The sequence below is a fragment of the Bufo gargarizans genome, chromosome 1 (genome assembly GCF_014858855.1).
Source record: "Bufo gargarizans isolate SCDJY-AF-19 chromosome 1, ASM1485885v1, whole genome shotgun sequence".
NCBI lineage: Eukaryota > Metazoa > Chordata > Amphibia > Anura > Bufonidae > Bufo > Bufo gargarizans.
In genome coordinates this window covers 279242993-279260799 of record NC_058080.1, presented here as the reverse complement: position 1 = coordinate 279260799, position 17807 = coordinate 279242993, and the positions used below count along the sequence as shown (strand labels likewise).

At 42.3% G+C, this 17807-nt stretch overlaps 1 protein-coding gene across 1 annotated transcript in view; it reads left to right on the top strand.

Moving 5' to 3' along the window:
- Positions 1–11801, top strand: part of ART1 (ADP-ribosyltransferase 1) — a 47878-nt gene extending 36077 nt beyond the window's left edge. The window contains exons 3-5 of the mRNA XM_044277937.1: positions 6654–7398; positions 7488–7526; positions 11296–11801. Coding sequence (XP_044133872.1) covers positions 6654–7398; positions 7488–7526; positions 11296–11387 — 876 coding nt within the window. The 3' untranslated portion in view covers positions 11388–11801. The remainder of the gene's footprint in view (positions 1–6653; positions 7399–7487; positions 7527–11295) is intronic.
- The last annotated feature ends 6006 nt before the right edge of the window (positions 11802–17807 follow it).

Genomic DNA, 17807 nt, shown 5'->3' with positions numbered 1-17807 from the left:
TGTTTTGGCCCAGGTTATGTTCCTCCTCAGACTTACGGGAAGACTTATCTTTTTTCCTCCTTTTGTTCCTCTTGGCCTCTTCATATACAGACGGTGATACAGAGGCGGCTGCCTGAGACTGGTCCTGAGTGACCACCTCCATGGTGCCCTGTGTGCTCTCTGAAGGCTGAGGTTCGGGTGTTGTCTCACCTGACCCCTGTTGTACCTCGTGCCTCGTCAGTATGGTCCCTGACATCAAAGCCTCCTCCTCTATAGCGTCTGCGGCCTCCGCTAACTCCTCATCTGGAAGCTCCCTGCATACGTTATGCCAGGCATCTGGGCAATCCTTATGTGAGTGGCCAATCTGCCCGCAGAGATTGCACCTAACGTTCTTACATGTGGCACTCAGATGGCCGAGCTCACCACACAGGTTGCACTTGACCACTGTGCACACATTTGCCACATGACCGACTTTGCCACACTTGAAGCACTTTCTAGGTTGCCCAGGATAAAAACAGACGCCCTTCTCTCTACCGATAAAGAAGGAGTTAGGGAGATGTAAGGTGATGTTATTGTGCTGGCGCAGCTTCACCAGCACCTTCCACCCTCCAGTCCAGACACCATCATCGTCCCTGTTCTTAGTGAGATCGGACACGAGGTCACAGTGCCTCCGGAGCCACACCACAATGTCCTGGGGAGGAACAGATTCATTCCAGAAGATGACATTCACAATAACAGTGTCTGGCTTGGAAATGGGAATGAAAATGAACTTATTCCAGCCCTCGGTGTCTCTAACCCTGGCAAAGTTTGCCCAGAACCTATCCAGACTAGACATAAGCTTAAAGCTGACATCATAGCCCTGCCTGTCTGGTAGATTTATCACCGCCAGGATGTCCTCTGGAGCAAACCCCATCTGGTGGCACAGGAGTTCCCTCACCACAAACCTCCTATCGGGGAGGTCTTCTTTGGTGCCTCGGTGCTTAAACCTTACCACGTTCCTCCTCTTAAACGCCTGGCCTGTATAGCCTGCACTGGAGGTGAAGGATGGAGCACCGCGGCTCCAGGCATTCCTGGGAGGATCCTGACGGGGCTCACTACCTTGAGTATTGGGCCGCGCGTCTGCACTAGAAGGGACAGTCTCATCCGACGTAGGTTGTGTTAAGGGGGGGAAATTACAGACATCATTCCGTACACCCTCCTGACCACCATCCACCTCTATATCCCACACAGACTGTACAGTATCCCCAGCCCCCAACCCCTCAGGTACAATATCAATGTCCCCGGTCTGTGCCCCAGTAACAGAGCTCTCCTGCGTCACCGCATCACCCTGACCCATGGATACATGTCCACTGTCCTGCTGTTGGGCTGGCTCTGCTGGGACTTGTGGTGCCACATATCCAGGATGTTGCTCAGGGACAGCTGAAGGTTCTTGCTGCTGCACTTGCCCACCTCCCTTCTGGAAAGAGAAACTTGCAGGCTTCAGTATTGGTTGTGTCACTCGCCGGGCCTCATCTGGGGACACGGACCCTGATTGTGCTCCAGAGGAGCGGGATCCAGAGTCACTGTTCTGTCTCTGCTGTGAGAAGCGTTCCTGGTTCCCGTAGGACTCGGCCAGGGGCCCCATCCTCTCCAGGACACAGTCCATCTCCTTCACCACCTGTGCCAGCTCTATGCTCAGTGAGTGCAGCTTGGTATCATACAAGGTGTTACTATCGGGGTGTGCAGTTTTCAGGTTATATATACAGTCTATCTGCATCTGTAGCAGTTGTTTGTGATGCTTTAACTCCCCCATTCTCCTTACCAGTGCCGGGATCTCCTCCGCCATCTGCAGCTCAGGTGCTCTCGTGGTCTCCTTCACCTGCTGTCCTGGTCGGGGCAGGGGTCCAGGCTGTTTGGATTCACCGGTCTCCTGCAGCTTTGCCTTCCCAGCTTTACTGCTAGTACTTGCGGTTGCATCTGCTGAGGCCTGTTCACACTTTGCAGTGTTTGTAGACATGGCATTCCTGGTTACCTGTGGAGGCATTGCTGCAGATCTGGTGCGGCCCTGACAGGCCATGCTGGAAGCCACAACTTGCTGCTTCAGGTTTTCTTGCAGTGTTTGTTTCTCCAGTGATGTCCGTCTCTGTCTGTGTGCAGGAGAGGGGAGCTGCTCACCTGCTGCACGGCCTGTGCTCATCACCCCTGCACCTTGCTGGCTGGACTTGGGATCCGCTTGCATCTTCACTGCACTCACTTTCCTCTCTTCTTCTTTCTTCAGAACAACAATATTTCCTTCATCCTGCTGCTGACTGGAAACTTTGGGATTAGTATCCACTTTAGGAATGGTTTGGGAGTTTTCTCCCAGTGTAGGCCTGGAAGCCTGGGCCTTGCTGAGGGAAGTTCCCCGCCCGGGCTGGCCACACCCTGGGCTCTGGACAGACATCCACAGGCTCAGGAGAGCTACTCACACACGTCCTCACAGCTAGGAGGCAGTATTATAGTAGTTATATTCTTGTACATAGGAGCAGTATTATAGTAGTTATATTCTTGTACATAGTAGGCAGTATTATAGTAGTTATATTCTTGTACATAGGGGCAGTATTATAGTAGTTATATTCTTGTACATAGGAGCAGTATTATAGTAGTTATATTCTTGTACATAGGAGCAGTATTATAGTAGTTATATTCTTGTACATAGGAGGCAGTATTATAGTAGTTATATCCTTGTACATAGGAGCAGTATTATAGTAGTTATATTCTTGTACAGAGGAGCAGTATTATAGTAGTTATATTCTTGTACATAGGAGCAGTATTATAGTAGTTATATTCTTGTACATAGGAGCAGTATTATAGTAGTTATATTCCTGTACATAGGAGCAGTATTATAGTAGTTATATTCTTGTACATAGGAGCAGTATTATAGTAGTTATATTCTTGTACATAGGAGCAGTATTATAGTAGTTATATTCTTGTACATAGGAGCAGTATTATAGTAGTTATATTCTTGTACATAGGAGCAGTATTATAGTAGTTATATTCTTGTACATAGGAGCAGTATTATAGTAGTTATATTCTTGTACATAGGAGCAGTATTATAGTAGTTATATTCTTGTACATAGGAGCAGTATTATAGTAGTTATATTCTTGTACATAGGAGCAGTATTATAGTAGTTATATTCTTGTACATAGGAGCAGTATTATAGTAGTTATATTCTTGTACATAGGAGCAGTATTATAGTAGTTATATTCTTGTACATAGGAGGCAGTATTATAGTAGTTATATTCTTGTACATAGGAGCAGTATTATAGTAGTTATATTCTTGTACATAGGAGCAGTATTATAGTAGTTATATTCTTGTACATAGGAGCAGTATTATAGTAGTTATATTCTTGTACATAGGAGCAGTATTATAGTAGTTATATTCTTGTACATAGGAGCAGTATTATAGTAGTTATATTCTTGTACATAGGAGCAGTATTATAGTAGTTATATTCTTGTACATAGGAGCAGTATTATAGTAGTTATATTCTTGTACATAGGAGCAGTATTATAGTAGTTATATTCTTGTACATAGGAGCAGTATTATAGTAGTTATATTCTTGTACATAGGAGCAGTATTATAGTAGTTATATTCTTGTACATAGGAGCAGTATTATAGTAGTTATATTCTTGTACATAGGAGCAGTATTATAGTAGTTATATTCTTGTAATAGGAGCAGTATTATAGTAGTTATATTCTGTACATAGGAGGCAGTATTATAGTAGTTATATTCTTGTACATAGGAGCAGTATTATAGTAGTTATATTCTTGTACATAGGAGGCAGTATTATAGTAGTTATATTCTTGTACATAGGAGCAGTATTATAGTAGTTATATTCTTGTACATAGGAGGCAGTATTATAGTAGTTATATTCTTGTACATAGGAGCAGTATTATAGTAGTTATATTCTTGTACATAGGAGGCAGTATTATAGTAGTTATATTCTTGTACATAGGAGCAGTATTATAGTAGTTATATTCTTGTACATAGGAGCAGTATTATAGTAGTTATATTCTTGTACATAGGAGCAGTATTATAGTAGTTATATTCTTGTACATAGGAGCAGTATTATAGTAGTTATATTCTTGTACATAGGAGCAGTATTATAGTAGTTATATTCTTGTACATAGGAGCAGTATTATAGTAGTTATATTCTTGTACATAGGAGGCAGTATTATAGTAGTTATATTCTTGTACATAGGAGCAGTATTATAGTAGTTATATTCTTGTACATAGGAGCAGTATTATAGTAGTTATATTCTTGTACATAGGAGCAGTATTATAGTAGTTATATTCTTGTACATAGGAGCAGTATTATAGTAGTTATATTCTTGTACATAGGAGCAGTATTATAGTAGTTATATTCTTGTACATAGGAGCAGTATTATAGTAGTTATATTCTTGTACATAGGAGCAGTATTATAGTAGTTATATTCTTGTACATAGGAGGCAGTATTATAGTAGTTATATTCTTGTACATAGGAGGCAGTATTATAGTAGTTATATTCTTGTACATAGGAGCAGTATTATAGTAGTTATATTCTTGTACATAGGAGCAGTATTATAGTAGTTATATTCTTGTACATAGGAGCAGTATTATAGTAGTTATATTCTTGTACATAGGAGCAGTATTATAGTAGTTATATTCTTGTACATAGGAGCAGTATTATAGTAGTTATATTCTTGTACATAGGAGCAGTATTATAGTAGTTATATTCTTGTACATAGGAGCAGTATTATAGTAGTTATATTCTTGTACATAGGAGCAGTATTATAGTAGTTATATTCTTGTACATAGGAGGCAGTATTATAGTAGTTATATTCTTGTACATAGGAGCAGTATTATAGTAGTTATATTCTTGTACATAGGAGCAGTATTATAGTAGTTATATTCTTGTACATAGGAGCAGTATTATAGTAGTTAGCAGTATTATAGTAGTTATATTCTTGTACATAGGAGCAGTATTATAGTAGTTATATTCTTGTACATAGGAGGCAGTATTATAGTAGTTATATTCTTGTACATAGGAGCAGTATTATAGTAGTTATATTCTTGTACATAGGAGCAGTATTATAGTAGTTATATTCTTGTACATAGGAGGCAGTATTATAGTAGTTATATTCTTGTACATAGGAGGCAGTATTATAGTAGTTATATTCTTGTACATAGGAGCAGTATTATAGTAGTTATATTCTTGTACATAGGAGCAGTATTATAGTAGTTATATTCTTGTACATAGGAGGCAGTATTATAGTAGTTATATTCTTGTACATAGGAGGCAGTATTATAGTAGTTATATTCTTGTACATAGGAGGCAGTATTATAGTAGTTATATTCTTGTACATAGGAGCAGTATTATAGTAGTTATATTCTTGTACATAGGAGGCAGTATTATAGTAGTTATATTCTTGTACATAGGAGCAGTATTATAGTAGTATATTCTTGTACATAGGAGGCAGTATTATAGCAGTTATATTCTTGTACATAGGAGGCAGTATTATAGTAGTTATATTCTTGTACATAGGAGCAGTATTATAGTAGTTATATTCTTGTACATAGGAGCAGTATTATAGTAGTTATAGTCTTGTACATAGGAGCAGTATTATAGTAGTTATATTCTTGTACATAGGAGGCAGTATTATATTAGTTATATTCTTGTACATAGGAGCAGTATTATAGTAGTTATATTCTTGTACATAGGAGGCAGTATTATAGTAGTTATATTCTTGTACATAGGAGCAGTATTATAGTAGTTATATTCCTGTACATAGGAGCAGTATTATAGTAGTTATATTCTTGTACATAGGAGCAGTATTATAGTAGTTATATTCTTGTACATATGAGCAGTATTATAGTAGTTATATTCTTGTACCTAGGAGGCAGTATTATAGTAGTTATATTCTTGTACACAGGAGGCAGTATTATAGTAGTTATATTCTTGTACATAGGAGCAGTATTATAGTAGTTATATTCTTGTACCTAGGAGCAGTATTATAGTAGTTATATTCTTGTACATAGGAGGCAGTATTATAGCAGTTATATTCTTGTACATAGGAGCAGTATTATAGTAGTTATATTCTTGTACATAGGAGGCAGTATTATAGTAGTTATATTCTTGTACATAGGAGGGAGTATTATAGTAGTTATATTCTTGTACATAGGAGCAGTATTATAGTAGTTATATTCTTGTATATAGGAGCAGTATTATAGTAGTTATATTCTTGTACATAGGAGCAGTATTATAGTAGTTATATTCTTGTACATAGGAGCAGTATTATAGTAGTTATATTCTTGTACATAGGAGCAGTATTATAGTAGTTATATTCTTGTACATAGGAGGCAGTATTATAGGAGTTATATTCTTGTACATAGGAGGCAGTATTATAGTAGTTATATTCTTGTACATAGGAGCAGTATTATAGTAGTTATATTCTTGTACATAGGAGCAGTATTATAGCAGTTATATTCTTGTACATAGGGGCAGTATTATAGTAGATATATTTTTGTACATGTGGCAGTATTTTAGTAGTTATACTGCTCTTTTTATTTGTGTACAGATTAGGTATTTGTGATGATGTACTATGGAGAGTCCTATTCGGAGTATATTATGTAGAGTTGATGACTTGTGACACTATTATTGTCTCTTTATCAGGTGGACAGTTACAGAGTTTCCAGAAGAGAAATCTTTTCCAGTAAAGAATCCATTCTTGATATGGCTCCTATGTCATTTGATGACCAGTATAGAGGATGTAGTGAAGCAATGGAGGAGGAGATTTCTCAGCTTTTCCAGTCAGAGTATGCTGCCAATAAGGAGTTTGCAGATGCCTGGGACACGGCTACGTTTAAGTGGAATCAGGAGCGGAGAAGATATTTGGGTTTGCCTAAGGGCTTTAAGGATGAGTACGCCATCGCTCTGTTCGCTTACACTATAAATGGTCCTCTGCACAAGGTCTTCAATGAGGCGGTGAGAGATGCCGGGCAGTCCAAGCAATATTACCTGAAGAACTTCAACTTCAAGGTTCTACACTACTATCTGACCAAAGCACTGCAGGTTCTGGATGAGGTGGACACTACGGCTTGTCACAAGGTCTTCAGAGGAATCAGAGGGATAAAATTCAAGTCTGAGTCTCGGAAACCCGTCCGTTTCGGGCAATTCACTTCTTCTTCTAAGAACGACCAGAATGCTTTGCTGTTTGGAGAAGACACTTTTTTCAGCATCCAGACCTGCTACGGTGTCAACATCAAGAACTTCTCCTTCTTCCCGGGGGAGGAAGAGGTGCTTATTCCTCCCTACGAGAAGTTCAAGGTGACTAATTTCACCCGAGACAGAGACAGGAACGTGATTTCTCTGCAGTCTCTGGAGAAGTCCAGTGTTTACAACTGCGAGCTGGTGAAAAGTGAGTGACCGGCCATCTTGTCAGGAGATACTTACCTATGGCTGCCATTACTGGATGTGATAATAATAATTATATATTTGTTTTCACAGGCAGAAGGTGTAAGTCTACCTGGTGTCCTTTTAATTCAGGTAATCATGACCTCCAGATGCCCCATCCCCACCAGTTGTCTGTTCCAGGTGTGGTAGGGTCTTCCTAGCTTCCAGGTTATTTCTGGACTCTGCTCTCTTCACTATAGACTGGTATTATGAGGTTGTGGTCCTCCAAGGTGACACTTTTCTCTTAGACTCTGTTCACATTAGCCTCATGACTTCCATTTTTAACAGAAGCCAAAACAATTCATTAAAGGCAGAACAACCCCTGGACCCTGACAGACTTCATTGGCCTCTAATAAGGTCCATCTCCTTCCACCATGCATGCTGTGCCACTCTTCTCTTGAAATCTGCCGAGATTGCTGTTGGAGGTTCTGACAGCAGTGTGAACAGAGCGTTAAAGTGCACCTGTCAGCAGAATCAGCCCTATTACAGCTGGTATACAACCTGGCAGGGTTGATTCTACTGATTAAAATGGTACCTGTCTAGTGAAAATTGGTTGTGGCGTTCCCGAGAAAAAGGAATTGTATTCCTCATAAATCACTTAACCCCTTAAGGAACCGCGCAGTACATGTATGGCGCTAGTGGCTGTGACTTAAGGACCAGCGTCGTACATGTACGGCGGGCTGATCGGGCGAGTGCAGGAGCTGCGCCCGCCCGATCAGCGGCATGGACCCTGCAGTCACTGATAGCCGGGCCCCTGCTGCATACGCCGGCATCGGTGAAAACACCGATGCCGGCGTGTTAATCCCTTGTATGCCATGATCAAAGCTGACCGCCACATGCAGAGGGTTCGCAGAGGCTACGGGTGCCCTCCACTTCCCCATCGGGTCCCCGTGCTGCAGTGACAGGGACAGGCAGAGAAGCCAAGCCTGATACCTTCTACGGAAGCCTGTGAGATCCAGCCCCATAGGATGACAGGCAATGCTTTACAATACAGGTTGTATTTTAATGCACTGTAGAGGGGATCAGACCCCAGAAGTTGAAGTCCCAGAGTGGGACAAAAGATAAAAGTAAAAAAAAATGTGTTTTTCATAATAAAAAAATAAAGTTTAAATAAAAAAAATGAAAATCAGACATATTGAGTATTGCCGCATCCGTAACTACCGGCTCTACAAAAATATCCACCCCCTCACCTGAACGCCGTAGAAAAAATAAAATAAAAACTGTGCTAAAACTATCATTTTTTGTCACCTTACATCACAAAAAGTGCTACAGCAAGAGACCAAAAAGGCGTATGCCCCCCCAAACTAGTACCAATAAAACCGTCCCCTCATCCCGCAAAAGATGAGCCCTTACATAAGACATTTGCCTAAAAAATAAAAAAAATATCATTTTCAGAATATGGAGACACTATAAAATATATTTTTTTTAAATGCTTTATTATGTGAAACTTAAACAAACAACCAAAAAAAGTTGTAATATTTGGTATTGTCGCATCCATAACAACCTGCTCTATAAAACATACCACATGATCCTTTCTGTCAGATGAACATTGTAAAAAACAAAAAATAAAAACTGTGCCAAAACAGCTATTTTTTGTTAACTTGCCTCACAAAAAGTGTAATAGAGATTAATCAAAAATCATATGTACCCTAAAATAGTACCAACAAAACTGCCACCTTATCCAGTATTTTCCAAAATGGGGTCACTTTTTTGGAGTCTCTGCTCTAGGGGTGCGTCAGGGGGGCTTCAAATGTGACATGGCAACTTAACATTATCCCAGTGAAATCTGCCTTCCAAAAACCATATGGCGTTCCTTTCCTTCTGCGCCCTGCCGTGTGCCCGTACAGCAGTTTACGACCACATATGGAGTGTTTCTGTAAACTACAGAATCAGTTATAAATATTGAGTTTTTGGGGGCTGTTAACCCTTGCTTTGTTACTGGAAAAAATAGATTAAAATGTAAAATCTGCCAAAAAAGTAAAATTCCCGAAATGTCATCTACATTTTCCTTTAATTCTTGTGGAATACCTAAAGGGTTAACAAAGTTTGTAAAATCAGTTTTGAATACCTTGAGGGGTGTAGTTTCTAAAACGGGGCCATTTTTGGGTGGTTTCTATTATGTAAGCCTCACGAAGTGACTTCAGACCTGAACTGGTCCTTAAAATTGGTTTTTGGACATTTTCTTAGGATTTGCTTATAAACTTCTAAGCCTTCTAACGTCCCAAAAAAGAAAACGTAATTTACAAAATGATCCAAACATGAAGTAGACATATGGGGAATGTAAAGCAATAACTATTTTAGGAGGTATCACTATCTGTTTTAAAAACAGAGAAATTTTAAATTAGAAAATTCTGAATTTTTGAAGATTTTGGGTAAATTTGGCATTTTTTTTTATAAATAATGAAATATTTTGACACAAATTTACCAGTGTCATGAATTACAATATGTGACGAGAAAACAATCTCAGAATGTCCTGGATAAGTAAAAGCGTTTTAAAGTTATCACCACATAAAGTGACAAATAGCAGGGTCCTGAAGGGGTTAAGGACAAGCGCCATGTATGGTGGAAGTCTATGGCTTAAAGATGGTGCACACAATACCTGTGATCAATGCCGATCATGGATGCTTAACCCCTAATTATTCCATATGGTGAACGCTATAAAAATAAAAATATAAAAATTAAAGTCACCCCTCTTTTCCCAAATTAAAAATGAACAATAAAAGAATTATAGAAATCACCCAAACATCCCAAAACCCATACTATGAAAATGTAAAAGTATTTATTCCACCGTAAAGGAAAAAAATCAAAATGGCCGTTTCGCCATTTTTTCCTTCACTTTACCTCCCCAAAAATTTTATAAAAAGTGATCACAAAGTAATACGCAAAATGTTATCAATATAAACTACAGATCACCCTGCATAAAAAAACGCACCCTCACACAGCTCCATGAATGTAACTATAAAAAAGTTATAGGAGTCAGAATATGGCAATGAAAAGAAAAAATATTACATATATATTAAAATGCAATAAAAAAAAGCAGTATGGTTGTAATCGTACTGACCTGGAGAATGAAGGGCGCAGGTCACCAGCCCTATCCTGTGCTGCAGTGATGATGTCATCTACCCCATGTGCTGACTACAGCCAATCACTGGCTTCAGGGGTCACGGGGTTTGTCTGGAATGTCATCATACACCTGACGTGACCACAGAGGCCACTCACCACCGCAGCAACCACATGGAGTCACGACTTGATTGGGCAGGTGAGTAAGACTATTTATTTACGTTTTCCCAGCCTTAATCAAATCCCTTTAATTATATTCCCGCGACTACTGTTGGTCGGGGGCAGCTGTTGGGAGGTTTAGAGGCCCTGGAGCCTGAGGTGCCCAAAAGGATCCTCTGCTACACTTGAGGAGGACAATACTAAAAATAAGGGCTCATCCACACGGCCGTAGCAGTTTTTGCGGTCCACATATTGCGGATACGTAAAACACAGATACTGGCCGTGTGCGTTCCTCATTTTGGAGAACGCTCAGCCCTCTATAGAACGTAATGTAGACAAGAATGGGACATGTTCCATTTTTTTTTGCGGGGCCGTCGAACGGACATATGGATGCGGACAAACACGGCGGCCCCATTGTAGTGAATGTGCCCGCATCCGATCCATAAAATACAACTGTCCTATGCATGAGCTCGAACACATGATGGTGGGGGCCTGGAGTACCAGTAGTAGTAGAGGGAAGACCCTGGAAAAGGGTTCGTGGTCAGAGTCTTGAGTCTAAGGCCTTATCCCACTCTACCTCCCGATCCTGCACATAGGTCTATATAGAGGGAGACGTCCATATTGTTTTGTTTTTTCCCATCAGCTTCGAGTATTTGGAAAACGAAGGCGTCGCGGAAAATAATCCTGATCATTGGAGCGCTCCTTCTAACCCTGGGACAAGTCTTCTACCCTTGAGTACCCGGGGGGCTGAGCCGCGACTCGAGACTCCACCATGTCTTCTCAGAACCTGGAGGGTCTTCTTCATGCTGGAGAGACACAGTTTTCAGCGGGCGTGCGCTCATCTTATGCCTGTGATGTCATGGCTGTCTCCTGTCTGGATGCATGCGCAGTGCGGTACATACAGTGCACATATAGGGCGCAGGCTGGCGGCTGCTTCTACTGTATTTGTATAATTAGACAGCGCTCCATTTGGTTGATGTGATGATAAGTGATATTTATTCAGCCGGACATAATGATGCACAATGTACAGTTATGGCAACGTTTCGGGCTAAGTGAAAGCCCTTCATCAGGCCACAATCAGGCCACACCGGAAACGCCGGCGCTAGGGTGCTTCTACTGTATTATTAATTAAATGCTGGGTTGAATGTTCTTTGGTTTTCTTTCCTTGTGGTTCAGTCTCTGCACAGACTCTACATGTGCCCTCATCAACCTTCAGGAGCTCCATGACCATCCCACAACCATGAGTTACTACAGCTTTATATTCTGGTATGAAGCATGTACCAGCCCCCAACCTCAGAGTCATCCATCAGAGTCCAGTGATTACGTACTTTACACCATTCCAGCCACCACCTGGCATTGTGCACTGTGATCTTAGACCTGTGAGCTCCAGAGTCCAGTGATGACGTGCTTTCCCTTATTTCAGCCACCACCTGGCATTGTGCACTGTGATCTTAGACCTGTGAGCTCCAGAGTCCAGTGATGACGTGCTTTCCCTTATTTCAGCCACCACCTGGCATTGTGCACTGTGATCTTAGACCTGTGAGCTCCAGAGTCCAGTGATGACGTGCTTTCCCTTATTTCAGCCACCACCTGGCATTGTGCACTGTGATCTTAGACCTGTGAGCTCCAGAGTCCAGTGATGACGTGCTTTCCCTTATTCCAGCTACCACCTGGCATTGTGCACTGTGATCTTAGACCTGTGAGCTCCAGAGTCCAGTGATGACGTGCTTTCCCTTATTTCAGCCACCACCTGGCATTGTACACCATGGTCTGAAGCTTGTGTTAAGCTTTTTCATAGAATTGTTCCATGTCACAGTGAGTGAACTCGTCAGCACAACCCATTCTACTTTCTGCTGCCTGAGGCAAAAACTAAAATCCCCCCCACCTCCCCATCTCAATTTTTTAACCTAACCCCTTTCCTCCAGGCCTACTGTTAAAGACACACTTGGAAAACATTACATACAGAGCTACAAAGCATACAGGGTAATACAGCGCCAGATACCTCTTACATCCAGTGATATCTCCTCTACGTTATCTTTCCTCATCTTCTCCATTCGGGCCAGACCACCATGATGATTTCTTTCAGACTTCTCTTGTCTCTGTAGAGTTTGACAACTACTTTTTCATCCTCCTCCCCATCTTTTGAACACCCCATTATGCTAGCCCTAATACTAACACTGTGCCCACTGTGCTTCCCAATACTATTACTGCAGAAACAGATAATCCCCCGCTTGGGCTGCCTTATGATAGAACCGGCCCTGCTCACCTGGCCTCACTGGTGGTGCACTCCTGGCTTTGTCCAATGAGACTGAAGCAGCTGAACTGAATAAGATGGGAGCACATACGACTGACCATGTAGTGTACATTGTATATAGAGCGGGGGCAGTGTCGGACTGAGGAGCCTAGGGCCCAGCAGTTAAATTCATTTTTGGTGCCCACTGTAAATATTACCTGCTCAACCGCAGCAGCAGTAGCAAGACATTACAAGATGATGGATTATGGGGGTCCCTGTAGTGCAGCTGAGAGGTCAGGTCCCTGGGGAAAGAGGATACTGGCTGGCCTGCCCTTGCACCTAGAAGTCTTCTCCAACACCTGATGTGTGCATAATGATAAACTGGGTGACTTCTCAAGGCCTCATGCACACGAACGTTGTTTTGGTCCAGATCTGAGCTGCAATTTTTGAGGCTTGGATGCAGACCGTATCACTTCAATGGGGCCGCAAAAAAAAAATATAACCTGTCCTATTCTTGTCCGTTTTGTGGACAAGAATAGGCAGTTATATTAATGGCTGTCCGTGCCGTTCCGAGAATTCCAGAACGCATACGGACACCATCCATGTTTTGCGGATCCGAAATTTTCAAAACCGCAAAACACACAATGGTCATGTGCATGTAGCCATAATACTATACCCAGTTTTATTCAAGCATAGGCTGGTGTCTGTTTGTACTGCAGTTGGTCTTATGCACCAATTGGGCAGAAGGTGGAGGAATAAGGGCCCACCTTGCTCAGGGGCCCACCGGGGGATTCACCTGTTCCCCTGTGGGCCAGTCCTAGCCTCCCTTATAGACCCTTCACCTATAAACCTCGATTTACAGAAGTTGGAAAGATCATAGGAGGGTCTTGTATGTAGTGAGCTCCCCCTAGTGGTGGCTGTATAATCTGTATATAGTGAGCTCCCTCTAGTGGTGACTGTATAACCTGTATATAGTGAGCTTCCTCTAGTGGTGGCTGTATACTCTGTATGTAGTGAGCTCCCCCTAGTGCTGACTTTATAATCTGTATGTAGTGAGCTCCCTCTAGTGGTGGCTGTATAATCTGTATGTAGTGAGCTCCCTCTAGTGGTGGCTGTATAATCTGTATGTATTGAGCTCCCTCTAGTGGTGGCTGTATAATCTGTATGTAGTGAGCTCCCTCTAGTGGTGTCTGTATATTCTGTATGTAGTGAGCTCCCTCTAGTGGTGGCTGTATAATCTGTATGAAGTGAGCTCCCTCTAGTGGTGGCTGTATAATCTGTATGCAGTGAGCTCCCTCTAGTGGTGGCTATATAATCTGTATGTAGTGAGCTCCCCCTAGTGGTGGCTGCATAATCTGTATGTAGTGAGCTCCCTCTAGTGATGGCTGTATAATCTGTATATAGTGAGCTCCCCCTAGTGCTGACTGTATAATCTGTATGTAGTGAGCTCCCTCTAGTAGTGGCTGTATAATCTGTATGTAGTGAGCTCCCTCTAGTGGTGGCTGTATAATCTGTATATAGTGAGCTCCCTCTAGTGGTGGCTGTATATTCTGTATGTAGTGAGCTCCCTCTAGTGGTGGCTGTATAATCTGTATGTAGTGAGCTCCCCCTAGTGGTGACTGTATAATCTGTATGTAGTGAGCTCCCTCTAGTGGTGGCTGTATAATCGGTATGTAGTGAGCTCCCTCTAGTGGTGGCTGTATAATCTGTATGTAGTGAGCTCCCTCTAGTGGTGACTGTATAACCTGTATATAGTGAGCTTCCTCTAGTGGTGGCTGTATAATCTGTATATAGTGAGCTCCCCCTAGTGGTGGCTGTATAATCTGTATGTAGTGAGCTCCCCCTAGTGCTGACTTTATAATCTGTATGTAGTGAGATCCCTCTAGTGGTGGCTGTATAATCTGTATGCAATGAGCTCCCTCTAGTGGTGGCTGTATAATCTGTATGAGTGAGCTCCCTCTAGTGGTGGCTGTATAATCTGTATGTAGTGAGCTCCCTCTAGTGGTGTCTGTATATTCTGTATGTAGTGAGCTCCCTCTAGTGGTGGCTGTATAATCTGTATGTAGTGAGCTCCCTCTAGTGGTGGCTGTATAATCTGTATGCAGTGAGCTCTCTCTAGTGGTGGCTGTATAATCTGTATGTAGTGAGCTCCCCCTAGTGGTGGCTGCATAATCTGTATGTAGTGAGCTCCCTCTAGTGATGGCTGTATAATCTGTATATAGTGAGCTCCCTCTAGTGGTGGCTGTATATTCTGTATGTAGTGAGCTCCCTCTAGTGGTGGCTGTATAATCTGTATGTAGTGAGCTCCCCCTAGTGGTGACTGTATAATCTGTATGTAGTGAGCTCCCTCTAGTGGTGGCTGTATAATCGGTATGTAGTGAGCTCCCTCTAGTGGTGGCTGTATAATCTGTATGTAGTGAGCTCCCTCTAGTGGTGGCTGTATAATCTGTATGTTGTGAGCTCCCTCTAGTGGTGACTGTATAATCTGTATGCTGTGAGCTCCCTCTAGTGGTGGCTGTATAATCTGTATGCAGTAAGCTCCCTCTAGTGGTGACTGTATAATCTGTATGTAGTAATCTCCCTCTAGTGGTGGCTGTATAATCTGTATGTTGTGAGCTCCCTCTAGTGGTGACTGTATAATCTGTATGCAGTGAGCTCCCTCTCGTGGTGGCTGTATAATCTGCATGCAGTGAGCTCCCTCTAGTGGTGACTGTATAATCTGTATGTAGTGATCTCCCTCTAGTGGTGGCTGTATAATCTGTATGTAGTGAGCTCCCTCTAGTGGTGGCTGTATAATCTGTATGTAGTGAGCTCCCTCTAGTGGTGACTGTATAACCTGTATATAGTGAGCTTCCTCTAGTGGTGGCTGTATAATCTGTATGTAGCTAGCTCCCTCTAGTGGTGGCTGTATAATCTGTATTTAGTGAGCTCCCTCTAGTGGTGGCTGTATAATCTGTATGTAGTGAGCTCCCTCTAGTGGTGGCTGTATAATCTGTATGTAGAGATCTCCCTCTAGTGGTGACTGTATAACCTGTATGCAGTGAGCTCCCTCTAGTGGTGACTGTATAATCTGTATGCAGTGAGCTCCCTCTAGTGGTGACTGTATAATCTGTATGTAGTGATCTCTCTCTAGTGGTGGCTGTATAATCTGTATGTAGTGAGTTCCCCCTAGTGGTAGCTGTATAATCTGTATGTAGTGAGCTTCCTCTAGTGGTGGCTGTATAACCTGTATATAGTGAGCTCCCTCTAGTGGTGGCTGTATAATCTGTATGTAGCGAGCTCCCTCTAGTGGTGACTGTATAATCTGTATGTAGTGATCTCCCTCTAGTGGTGGCTGTATAATCTGTATGTAGTGATTTCCCTCTAGTGGTGGCTGTATAATCTGTATTTAGTGAGCTCCCTCTAGTGGTGGCTGTATAATCTGTATGTAGTGATCTCCCTCTAGTGGTGACTGTATAATCTGTGTGTAGTGAGCTCCCTCTAGTGGTGACTGTATAATCTGTATGCAGTGAGCTCCCTCTGGTGGTGACTGTATAATCTGTATGTAGTGATCTCCCTCTAGTGGTGGCTGTATAATCTGTATGTAGTGATCTCCCTCTAGTGGTGGCTGTATAATCTGTATGTAGTGATCTCCCTCTAGTGGCGACTGTATAATCTGTATGTAGTGAGCTCCCTCTAGTGGTGGCTGTATAATCTGTATGCAGTGAACTCCCTCTAGTGGTGACTGTATAATCTGTATGTAGTGATCTCCCTCTAGTAGTGGCTGTATAATCTGTATGTAGTGAGTTCCCTCTAGTGGTGACTGTATAATCTGTATGTAGTGATCTCCCTCTAGTGGTAGCTGTATAATCTGTATGTAGTGAGCTCCCTCTAGTGGTGGCTGTATAACCTGTATATAGTGAGCTCCCTCTAGTGGTGGCTGTATAATCTGTATGTAGCGAGCTCCCCCTAGTGGTAGCTGTATAATCTGTATTTAGTGAGCTCCCTCTAGTGGTGACTGTATAATCTGTATGTAGTGAGCTCCCTCTAGTGGTGGCTGTATAATCTGTATGTAGTGAGCTCCCTCTAGTGGTGGCTGTATAATCTGTATGTAGTGATCTCCCTCTAGTGGTGACTGTATAATCTGTATGTAGTGAGCTCCCTCTAGTGGTGGCTGTATAATCTGTATGTAGTGAGCTCCCCCTAGTGGTGACTGTATAATCTGTATGTAGTGAGCTCCCTCTAGTGGTGGTTGTATAATCTGTATGCAGTGATCTCCCTCTAGTGGTAGCTGTATAATCTGTATGTAGTGAGCTCCCTCTAGTGGTGGCTGTATAATCTGTATGTAGTGAACTCCCTCTAGTGGTGGCTGTATAATCTGTATATAGTGAGCTCCCTCTAGTGGTGGCTGTATAATCTCTATGTAGTGAGCTCCCTCTCGTGGTGGCTGTATAATCTCTATGTAGTGAGCTCCCTCTAGTGGTGGCTGTATAATCTGTATGTAGTGAGCTCCCTCTAGTGGTGGCTGTATAATCTGTATGTAGTGAGCTCCTTCTAGTGGTGGCTGTATAATCTGTATGTAGTGAGCTCACTCTAGTGGTGGCTGTATATTCTGTATGCAGTGAGCTCCCTCTAGTGGTGGCTGTATAATCTGTATGTAGTGAGCTCCCTCTAGTGGTGGCTGTATAATCTGTATGTAGTGAGCTCCCTCTAGTGTTGTCTGTATAATCTGCATGTAGTGAGCTCCCTCTAGTGGTGTCTGTATAATCTGTATGTAGTGAGCTCCCTCTAGTGGTGTCTGTATAATCTGTATGTAGTGAGCTCCCCCTAGTGGTGGCTGTATAATCTGCATGTAGTGAGCTCCCTCTAGTGGTGTCTGTATAATCTGTATGTAGTGAGCTCCCTCTAGTGGTGTCTGTATAATCTGCATGTAGTGAGCTCCC